The sequence below is a fragment of the Notothenia coriiceps genome, unplaced genomic scaffold, assembly GCF_000735185.1.
Source record: "Notothenia coriiceps isolate Sejong01 unplaced genomic scaffold, NC01 NC01_scaffold00014021, whole genome shotgun sequence".
In the NCBI taxonomy this organism is placed as follows: Eukaryota; Metazoa; Chordata; class Actinopteri; order Perciformes; family Nototheniidae; genus Notothenia; species Notothenia coriiceps.
The window spans coordinates 291,038-303,002 of NW_011346722.1; the positions used below are offsets into that span (position 1 = coordinate 291,038).

Genomic DNA, 11,965 nt, shown 5'->3' on the forward strand with positions numbered 1-11,965 from the left:
ATCACATATTTGTTGTATGCACTGTAACGCTCAATTACTTGTAATCATAACAAAGAGCCAAATCACAAGATCCTTGGATTAAACTTGACATTAAACCGAAGCCTCAGAAAAAAGCAGAATGATCTACCTGAGATTTAAACATATGCATGGATGGGCGGTACGTCTCGGCTCATTAAGCATGAGATATTTCTGAAGCACAAACAGACCACGCACCAAGGTGACCCTAATTCATGGAGCTCATCAGCTTCCCCTCTGACAGATATCAGAGCTCCTCTTATCGTTTATAGCCTGCGGGGACGAGACGTATTTCCACCTGTGCAGGTTTCCCGTAGCACAACTAAAACGGTGACATAATGGCTATCTGCTGCTGGCCCCTGGAGTCAGAGTGGGGATAGCAAAGAGTATTTATTTGGTCGTCACGCGGAGCCGTTTAAACTTGAGAGATTCTATCAAGTGGTAATCTCACAAAAATAAAAGAAGTATAAATAGCAGCATCACGGGCAGTTGAAAAAGTACCGTGACTTTAAAAAAATGGGAAAATGTATAATATTAATCACAACTGGGATAATTGTTTTGTATAAATAATCTTTTATATTATATCTCACACATTTCTTGTTGGCTTTGTAGATGTGTTTCAGAGAACTGCATGACAGTGAAGCTTTTAGAGCTTGGAAACATTACTGTGTGCAACTGTATAATATCAGAATGAAGAATATGCTTATTGCATGTTTTAGTGCTTGCATGGTTTCATAAAACATGGACTACCCAAGGACAATACTTTGAAACCTGTGAAGATGAATCTCAGATGGTTTCATCATGAATCACTCTCACCGGCAGTTAAAGCCAGAAGGTGAAACACATTTCCCTATTTAGAAAGTCATTCACACAGGAGTCATAATTTACACCACGTTTCCTGGTGATTGTGTCTCCTGAGCAGCAGTGATGGGAAGATATATTTGAGATAAATGACATGTTAACAGAATAATTTCACGGTTCAACACATTTGCTGTGATTTATACCTCAACCGCCAAGCCTTTAGAGCCCCAATTCAAACCAAAAGGGCAAAACATCTATTTTGATTGGATCAGAGACAGTTGGAAATGTATGTCCAATTCTATCAACATCCTAGTTATCCCAAAGTCAAAGAGAATTTTCAAAAAAATCAGTGGTAATTAAATAGGATTGGACATATGACATGGGAAATGCATTTCCCCCCGTCTTATTATGGCTATTGTTTGATAAGAAAAACAGCTTGACAGAAACCACTTATCCAGTTCAAGGTTGCTCTGTCTACTCCCCAAAACATGTGATTGGTTATAAGGCACACATCTGAGAAAACCCTAATGTTGAATTAGTAGCATTCATTATACCAAACCGTCCTTGCTCTTGTAATTATTTTAAAATTCTGGTTGTATTTGGTGCAGATGAAATGCTGCGTTAGCTCCGTAATTCCTGCCACACAAGCCATGCATGTTCCTCCTCTGGCTTGGCAGGGAGGAGATAACATTGTGACGGGGAGGAGGTGACAGCCTCATCTCAATGTGAATGGAGCTAATCACCAATGCAAATTGCAATCAGAAGGGCATATCTCTACCTAACTGAGAGATAATTGCGCGATTGTGCTGATAACAAAAGGTCAACCGCGTGTAGCCACTAAGCTCTCAAATGATCATCAGACACATACCGTCTCCAGCAGTGAATATTTTTACAGATTGAATCACTGCATACATTTTAAGGCGAAACACTGCTACATTTTTTTTGATGATGCAGATTTTAAACACTGATTATTCAGCAGATGCTGCCTTTCAGATTGGAAACATTAACATGCAATAGCAATAACAAACATGGATGCAACCATAAATATCCAGTTCAACTTTCCTTTCCTGAATTTCAATTTGAGTTGCCAAGGAAGCCATTTTTTTCATCACCTCTATTGTCAAATCCAGTTTTCCATTGTTCTCCTGACATAATGGAAAGCTGTATTTGAGCGTCTGTGTGTGTAGCCTCCAGCTGTGTGGGAGGAGCGCCCTCTAGTGGACTCACCGCGGGATCTTGAAGAGAGCTTTGACTGGATGCATCTCAGACAGTGGGGGATCTCCATCTGCCAGCTCGATGGCTGTGATGCCGAGCGACCACACATCACAGCGGGCATCGTAAGAGTAGTCGTACTGCTGCTCACAGGCTATGACCTAGCAATACAACGGAGCAGTCACCATCTGAACAACTGATATGTTCCGGAGCCAACATTCAAAAACACATAATGGATAATGGCTCAATTGCCAGTGAGCTGGGATTAATTCACATCTCCTGTAAATCATGTCAAATTCTAGATAAGAAAACATTCAAGCACTAACGATTTCACCTTAGACATATAATGTAGTAATAAATTAACAAAATCTGTTTAAAAGGACCATAAAGCTGCATTTCACTCCCTTGTTATATCACTCTCTTACATGCTGCCAAAAAGCTGGCAGGGTTACAAAGATCTATATTTATGGACTTTTTAAACACTTCAGTTCAGTTGCTGGTGCTATGAGCTCCTCCGTCACACTGACAATATAAATGACACTACATTTAACAGCCGAGTTTATTCTAATTGGCTCTGAGGTTCCTCCCTCGCAGCAGCACCTCATTTCTGCCAAAGAGTCAGCCGAAGGGGCCACAGACTCCCAGCTATTAACCTTGAGGCGACCTCAAGAGCTGCAACCGTGGAGAGGAATACACAATGACACAGGGGAGAGTCACACAGAAATAACTGAGCCTCTCTCCCAGTCTTTGTGGCATATATAAGAGATTTCGCTCATTTAAAATGTTCAATTAGGCACTTAAGCATGTGTGCTATTTTACTGATGCATAATTATGGAGGAACATGTGTGTGTTAACTGAAGCGTAGCCTCTGACCTCAGGAGCCATCCAAAACGGAGTCCCGACTGATGTGTTCCTCCGCAATCGTGCACTGGTCAGTTGAGCTGAAACACCTAAAAAGAAAAAAAGGAAATATAGATGTTTTAAATATAATTTAAGGTTTGTACGTTAATCAGTTTGATTTGCTAAGAAAATAAATTTGTGATAAGAGTCTCACATGTGAATGAATCAATAAATCCTGGCATATAATTTAGCGTGGCAGCCTGCCAAGCAGAAATAATAATGGGCTATAATCATTTCAAATTATGTAGGACAGATTTTTATCAGCATGAGTCCACTTCATCTCCACGACACAGAGGACATAAACATGCCTAAGGGTGACTCAAAGTCATTTGCCATAACAGCTTTCTTTTAATATGCAAAGGATCAAATAATGCAATTTAAATGAGCAATAATAGCCTTGGGTTAAGGCTACGGTCCATGAAATAAAAAGATGTTATGGTGAGCAGGGGACTAAAGTGTGCGGCACATAAAATGATTTATCCTGCGATTGTGTTTGCCTTCAGAAACAACGTTGTGCGGATGTGCTGCTGACACTTTTCAAAGATCAGTCAAATACCAAAAGTGCTTCATTTATCTGGCAATGGATCTCAAAGACAAGATAAAGCTAAGAGACATTTCTCAGAGCTAGGTGGGTTGGTATCTTTCCAGCAGACCCTGAATTGGCTAAATTGAATCTCTCAAAGGCCATTACCAAAGTCAACGAGTTTGACTCCTCCTTCGGATGTCAGGAGGATGTTGTTGCCTTTGACGTCACGATGGATGATCCGGTTGTTGTGCAAATGCTGAAGACCCTGGATGAAAAAAGGAAAAGGTGCTCAGAATAAAATCAACCTGAATTTTTTTGTCGTTTGTTATAGGTATAAATTCACATATAATGCATCAAAAAGGTTATGCAGTATAAACTTGATAAAATAACTCCCACAGATGTTCAGAAGGTGAGACATGATTCATTACAGCCTGCCACACTTTCCCTGCTGAAATAAATACTCAGCACGCCCATTACATGTTTGCATCCCGCCTCCTGCATAACATTAACAGCTTTGCAGTGGGCCAACTTACCAAGAGGGCGCTGTATAAGATGTATGCAATAACGGGCTCCTGCAGACACTGGCTGCGCATGAGCAGGCCTTTGATGAGTTCTGTCACAGAGCCGCCGTTGCACAGCTGGGAGGGAAACAGAGAAACTCCAGTGACTCGTCCATCACTCAACACTGTAGATTATGATTCATGGAGAGAGCTAGCCCACACACACAAGAGGAAGCAATGCAGCATCACATGGCAGCATGATAGCATCAACAGTCATGTAGATGTGGGTGGCCTTGACAAACTAAGGACCATTTTACAAGTTTAAGAGCTCAATTAAACAACCACATTTCTGAGAAGACAAATACAATTTATACAACACATACATGTTCACGTCATTCAGAGCTAATACGGTTTCCATCTCATAAAATACTTGCAAAGCTGACTTTAACAATATTTTGTCAGTCTTTGATGTACATTTAAAAAAATAGGTGCATTAGCTTTGTGTAAATTGAAATGCAGTCCTAATTAGCTAATTACATTTGTGAAATGTTATCTTAATGAATAATTCACATGTTTTTTTCATAGTTCAAAGAGAGATTTTAAAACTGTTATAATTATGTTCAGAACAAGCTGTAAAAATAAATGTCAATCTCAAACAGTGTTGACATTTTTTGCAGCTATTTATTTTGGCTAAATGAACGTAGCAAACTACAAACTAGCTAGCAATGTAGGAACTATGGTAGGAACTAGGAAGATGACATTGCCATCATGGTTTATGAGCGTTTTGGATGCAGGCAACCATAGTGGAGCTGGTGGTCAAAAACTAAAAACTTTACTTCAAAGGACTCGTTTAAAAATGTGAGAAATACGCCTATTTGCCTTCTTGCCAAGAGGTGATTACATAAGATAACTGATATCACTCATGTCTGTAAAAGCTGGTTAGCTAGCTTAGCACAACAGGAAAAAAGGCTAGCCTGGCTTCATACAAAAGTATATCAAATAGATTTTACATTTCACATTTGTGTATGGCTTAAACAAACAAAATATCGTATGTAAAATTATTTGCTAATGTGCTTTAGAGGTGAACAGAGTCAGACTAGCTTCGTTTCAAATCTGTATGCTAAGCTATGCAAACTAGCTGCCGCCGGCTGTAGCCATATATTTACGATACCTGTTAGCATGAGAGTGATATTAATCTTATTATCTTACTTTTGGCATAAGTCAAATAAGTAAATTTCCCAAAATGCTGGGCTTGTCTTTTTTAATAGACACACAGGCACACTTTTAACATTAACATGCTATAGGATACTGTTAGAGAGTAGGAAGAACTCACCTCAAGGACCAACCAAAGTTGTCCACCTGATAAGTTGTCTGATTTGTAGAACATGCCAAAAAACTTCACCACATTAGGATGGTTGGACAGGGAACTCAGGATGTTGTATTCTGCCTCGATCTCCTCATCCACATCCTTTAAACAGCAACAGAAAACAGGCAAAATTGTATAATTTAATTGCTAGAGTTGTAGCTATGGAAATAATGTGAAAAATCATTTAAAATAAACTGTAGGCTATTTCAGGTTGGGTTCCATTTTAAGAAACAGAAAACAAGTAATTGGTTGACTATAATTAGACTCCTAGATAGGGTTATAAAGGAAGGGATGGACCTGGGTGCTAAACTATTTCCGGGAGTGCTTTTCTATCAAAGTAAATCTCAGAGGAAGGGAAGAACACCAGTCAGAGAGGCAGAATTTCTCTTCTTGGACGTCTGAGTGATAGTGTCAGCAGACTAATCAGGGAGAGGGATGAGAGAGGAGGCAGCTTCATCTTCACGGCCATCAGGGGAGCATCATGCTGCATAGCACTGCCAGGATGGGGATTGTTCCATTGACACAATCACAAGCACACCTCAGACCAAGACTCACTAGCACAATGCGGTGCCAATGCAGAGGCTACAGCGCTCTTATCACACAGACAAATGCACAAATATAGCCAAGCTACACTTTCTGGTAAAGGTTTGTTAGACCTAACAGGAAAGGAAAAAATTACAAAAGGGAGACATTGATATATGTATAGAATATATATATCACTGGATCAAGTACAATAACAACTGCATCAAGATGGAGAAGAGGAAAAAGGAACTGGCAACTTACTCGGTTTGTATGGCTTGCATGCTGAGACAAATCACATAGTTATAAAGAAAAACACAATGGTTTTAGTCTTTTGCTTTTTTTCCTGTGTCACAATCATGATTTCTAGCAGTCTTAACAAATGATGTCAAAGTGAAGGCTTAAGAGGTACTCTAACACATAGAGTAATATCAGATGTACTTTCAAACTACATACGGGAGGTTGGCTGAGCATACATGCTGAGTCATAAAGAGAACAGAATATCAGACAGTAGACAGGGTTGAAGCTGAATTAAAAGGTAACGGGTTATAGGTAAGTATGTGAGAATAGTGTTTTGTAGGTGACATTCCTCTTAACTAAAACTTGGAGAAAAATGAGGAGAAACACAACGTAAAGACACAAGCATGAAAATAATGCATCTTAAATAAATGATGAAGGTATATCCAAATTGACAAGATGTAGCCAAAGTGGTTTTGAATTCTACAAAAGGTATCACAGTAAATGTCACTTACATTGATCGGGTCCAACACTTTCACTGCTGCCTGACTGCCATCCTTCTTGTTGATCACTCTGTACACTTTCCCGTACGTTCCTTTACCAATGGTCTCCACTATATCCCAGTTATCTGATGGATCGCCTAGGTTCTCCATGCCAATCATGCTCGACTTGTATGGATACAGTCCATACAGTGACCTCCTGAGGATAAACAATCCCAGATGAAAAAAACTTAACAAATGTTTTCATATGAATGACAACAATGAGTGATTGTTTGAAATACCTCTGTAGGGACATGCAAACGTAATAGAATACAAATAAATCCCTTTCTAATACCTAATGCTTTGTCCTACAAAGAAAAAGCTTCTTGTGAATAAGGCAACAGTTGAGCCTCAGTGAAACACACAGACTTTTACATTGTTGTGACAAGACAAAAAAACTCCTTTTCACCTCGTCAACGTCACAGACAAACAAGTTATTAAAATAAAAGCATCGGAACTTTATGTGGAGTTGTTTATGTATAGCATAGAGGAGTTATTTTATTCCCCAGGGCCCTCTCATTCAGCTCAGTGAAAGACTATACCCGCCAAGGGAGCCACTTAACGGGTTGAAGCAGGAGAAAGATCAGCAAAAAAACAAAGCAGACAGCTGTAGGTGGAGATGACAGTACGCTACTTACATGGCAAGTGTTATTTTCTTCTGACTCATCGGGGCTGAGAAAAATTACAACTAAAGAGTCTCTTGTGATCATCACAGAGCAGCACCAATAGCAACAGAAATTGCTTCGTCAAGAGGACGGGCAACAAGTGACAGTTCACACACACTGAATTAGCTTTCTCTTCAGGGACCTCGTCACTGCCCACTAAGGAGTGCAATCTCCTCAGGATCAATTGGATTGGACAGAGATTAACTTGACAAGTGCTGTGCTGAATGAGCAGTGAACCGGCACCACGCTGTTTTGTGAAATGATCATTATGTAAAAAGATTGTATATTATAATGTTATGAGGATCCATGATCAACAGCTAGAGTCTTATATTAATCCTCCTTTATTTAGTTTGTGATGTTTTCCTGACCAAACACAACATGAAAAGACCAACGATGCAAAGAATTAGGTGTCAAAACAACTGAGACAGAATTACATGATGGATAAGGAACTGATATTGCCAAGTTGGCTTACATGCATCCCATTTTTGCAAAGTGACACATATTCTAGATTAGCATGATGGAGAGGAATGTTTGTGTACCATCTTGCGCCTGCACCACTTGTCATAAACGTGTTATACATCACAGAGACTGCATGACCCTGAGAGAAGGGAGTGGAGATCAGCAGATTAATGTGAAAAAATCGTAAATGATGTTTAAACCTACGGAGCTGTGGCAACTCACGTGAGGACAGATTTATGAATTGTTGTGCATGCAGGTTGAGCAATGGCATTCGTGTAGATTCTAGATGGATATCCCGCCATTCTGTGGAGACGCTGAAATACGCAGCACTGATATCCTTCACTGTGTCCTTCAGGCAGACATGTGGGATAGCAGCAATAGCCTAAGAACCTTTTATCTATCTTAGTTTATTACACCTTTAAAGAATAATTACACAAGGTAACTACTGAACCACTTAGCCTCAAGTTGCATCTCCAGTCTAACAATCCATCATTGATTGCTTAAGAAGTAAATAGCCCATTTTAAACTGTCTGGGAAAAATGCATCACACCTCCCTTATTAATCAAAGAGATCCAAACCTGTTTACCTGCCGTTTATAACTGTCGACCCGTTTTGTAACATATGTCTGCATCTACGATGTGCTTTGAACACATCACCAGTCACCTGTTGCCAGGATACTTTCAACAATGTATAAAACAGAAGGCTCATATTCCTTTCCGTCAGCTTTTTGTCTCTAATGACCTGCTGCATTAGATAATAGCAACCTTTTCCCACGACTTGTAAAATGAAGCCTCAGATGTGCAGCTGCAGATCACATGAGAGCCATTATTGTTTTTAGTGACTAATGTCTAATACTGTACAACTGTCTTCAAAAAGGTAAATAGTACAAGCTGTTGTGCGTCAGTTAATTATAATTGTAGGCTCCACAGCACCAATACTCCAAGCTTCAATGTGAACATCATCATAACAAAATGTTTGCTTCATGGTAAGTCTGCAAACATCAAACACAAAGACCCAATGTGGCCATGCATCTATTCATTATTCAAAATGCTTCTCAAAGATCAATAAAGCTGAGATCATAAAGCCAAGAGTCACACATACCTGTCTCTGTGAAAGTGTTTGTCTCTCCCTCACACTAAAATGCTCCCGTCTAATTCATGCTAATATAGGGATGAATAATTCACCAATAATCTGCTACCTGATCTGCAGGACTGTTAAATATTTAGGTGGCAGATGTATCCACTCATAAAGGTCGCTGTTATGAAGCATCTCAGGTTGCACACAGGTTACCAGGAAGTGCATGATAGTTGCTAGGTCACATGACTGCTGTCTGTCTCCCCCTCTGCACACGATGTTCTTAACACATCCAACTGTTTCTACTTCATCTCAGAGATTCGTCTTAGTTTCTTGTACACCAGTAGTAGATACTATACGCCAGTGCAAGTCAAAGGGAGTGTGTTATGGCAAAAAGGATAAAACCAAGGACAATCTGTCCAGAAAGTCATGTATATGTACATAATTCCAATGTTTTTGAATGGTTTATATTATAATAGTCTGGCATAATAGTCTGGCATCCTTTACAATGTTTCTATATTTATAAAACAAAACCTTCCACTCCTGTGCAAATAATGTATTATGTTGTTACAATGCTTGGGTAACCAAAAGAGTCAAGTTGAATTTCATTGCAATAGCATTATCAAGAACATGAATGGGATCTTATGACTTCTCTTCTGTTAAACTGATAAAATATGTATAGGTGTTTACACACAAAGTTTCTCCTGCCATATAGTGACAGTAAAGTAGATCAGTGGTGCCAAATATGTGGGTCAATGGCACTTTAAGGGGCCACATGATACATCTGAAGTGGTTGCAAGATGAAAGTAGTTACGTTAATTTTTTCAAACTGTTTTCTAATCCCTGCTGATTACTAGATAATTCTCTTGGGACCTATAAAGCCGGATTTGGGGACTTTCATAATTAAATGTACGTCAGTTATATTAAAGCACAAATCCATGGGTGATGTCACAGAAATTAAATCCATATTTGATACAGTGTATGGTCACGGTAATTGGGTTACAAAACTAAAGTTTTTTTTAAAGTTTTTTTTTACTTCTGTTGAATGTGTTTGCTAACCTGAATCTGGCAAGCTTTGTTAGCATTATGCCATTTCTTTTGTTTATTGTTCCAAAATGAATTCTCTCCACTTTAGATCCCATCCACAAAGACTTTTTTCTGTTCCGTCACAAAATATAAAGAGAAATTCCAAATGCTGTTCTCTTAAATGGACAGGAGACGCATCATTGCTGCTTTAGAACAGGACACCACTGATCCTAGATGGCAGCGCTCAGGTTACCCTTTGTTTACCATACTGTCAGCCTCCCTGAAAAAGGGATATAGTGTCTGGTGTTCAAGAGCAGCTCTGTGAAAAAGCAAAGTGTATATATTCGTTTTAAATCCAACATCATCTAACTGCACTTCAAAATCACAGGAATGTGTGTAAAACCTAGGCTATACATGGTCACGTAATGTAATAGTAAAAGGCATAGCATGCTTGTGCTAAATATTAGGCCTCCCAACATTTGCATTTACTGTGCCGCATCTGCATAAGTCCAAGTTTCCGTGATGGTTGGAGGTGGAAACAGCTTTGGATGATGTGAACAGCTGCAGCTCAGGGAATGTCTTTGTCACTTTGAAACAGAGCAAAGTAAAAGTGAGTAATCTAATTTTCTGCTTCCATCAAACTCGCACAATCCTACCCTCTCTGCTAAAGCCTTGCGGGAACTCCACTTGGTAAACCCTTTCGGTAAGTCTGTGGAGAGAAAAAAACTCTGGACTATAATCCCTTTTAAGGGGATATGAAGAGGCTTTGCAGTAAACCTCCAAGAGCCACGAGCCAGGCTGAAAGCACAGTGCCCTTGTTCTCACCCTGCCAGCAAAAGCCTCACACGACAAGAAAAGTCCCTTAAACTCAGCAGTCCACCTGCATGATTAATTCACCTTAATTATATTATTGGATAAACAAAACACCAGCCTTATCAACAAGAAGCTAACAAGATCATTTATTTAATTCAACTCAAAAAGGCACTGTCAAAAATCTTATCTGATGACAAATATCTCAGCTCTTTTAGAATCGACAGTCATGACAACACAGTACAGTGCAACACAGTAAACAAGTTTACTGTTATATACAAGTTGATTAAGGTTTTACAATCTGAAATTAAGAGCTATGTGTATTATTTTATCACCAAATTGTTGCATCATTCTGACATAATTGAGAGTTTTTGGTCTGGTTATTTCAAAATAATATACTTCCCCACCAATACAATATTTCAAATTAAATGTATCATCTTTAAATTACTATCAAAATAATGTGTTTTGAGTGTATATAAGTTATGTGTTGGTCTTAAAAGTGATTTGTACCCTGCATAATTTGAAATGCTGACTTTGGGATCAAATGCACTTTTTTTTAAATGTTAAAATATGCAAAAAAGGCATTATCTAATGATACGTTTATGTCAATTTTGGAGGAATCTACAGACACAAATAGACAGAGTTTAGTGAAATAAACCCCTTAATGTGTACTTTGGATGTTTTCCTTTTACCAGCCTGGAAGAAGACATGAAGTAAAATAGTCAAACTCTCAATGAAAAACGATGTAAAGCTGTGTTAGCTAAACAAAGTCGTTTACTGTTAATGAGCACTGTTGTGTGCAGATCGTTTCACAAAGTGAGCCTGTCAGTGAAGAATCCACATAATTAGAGCAATTTAGACATGCTGATGGTGTAGGCTTGTATTTTACCTAAATACTCAAATCATGAGTCCTACCTTGGGATTGGTGCCTCCGTGTGTCCATCTCTAAAATCTGTAAAACAGGGGAAAGTGTTTCAGATGTCAGCTGGCCACAGTCATCCATCTCTGTATCTGGGTCAACAACACTGCAGAAAGTTTACTGTAACTTTCCTATCACTAACTAACGAACTAACTCATGTCTAACTGAGCTTACCGTACATGGCAACATATCCGAACTGATTTCCCTGTTTACTCAATGAAGGGTTTTAATTATTAACATACAGACATCTGAGCATGTTGTCCTGCAGACCGGAAGCTCTTAGCTGACCAATGTCCCCTTTAATAGTGTATGCATGGTGTGTGAGGAGGCAGTAAACCTACCTGGACCAGTACCGGGAGTAAATGAGGAAATGTGGAGAGATGCATGTCGCAGCAGC

General features: G+C 39.1%; 1 protein-coding gene across 3 annotated transcripts in view; it reads right to left on the reverse strand.

Annotated features, from left to right (window-relative positions):
• Positions 1-11,764, reverse strand: part of myo3b (myosin IIIB) — a 61,255-nt gene extending 49,491 nt beyond the window's left edge. For 2 of the 3 annotated variants that reach the window (XM_010774466.1, XM_010774464.1), the window contains exons 1-9: positions 11,743-11,764; positions 11,565-11,601; positions 6,592-6,775; positions 6,104-6,124; positions 5,288-5,422; positions 3,988-4,092; positions 3,620-3,719; positions 2,902-2,978; positions 2,044-2,189 (exon numbers count right to left, since the gene is read on the reverse strand). In XM_010774466.1, coding sequence (XP_010772768.1) covers positions 2,044-2,189; positions 2,902-2,978; positions 3,620-3,719; positions 3,988-4,092; positions 5,288-5,422; positions 6,104-6,124; positions 6,592-6,775; positions 11,565-11,601; positions 11,743-11,749 — 812 coding nt within the window. In that variant the 5' untranslated portion in view covers positions 11,750-11,764. The remainder of the gene's footprint in view (positions 1-2,043; positions 2,190-2,901; positions 2,979-3,619; positions 3,720-3,987; positions 4,093-5,287; positions 5,423-6,103; positions 6,125-6,591; positions 6,776-11,564; positions 11,602-11,742) is intronic. The other variant, XM_010774465.1, reaches the window with a different exon arrangement.
• Between the last annotated feature and the right edge of the window lie 201 nt (positions 11,765-11,965).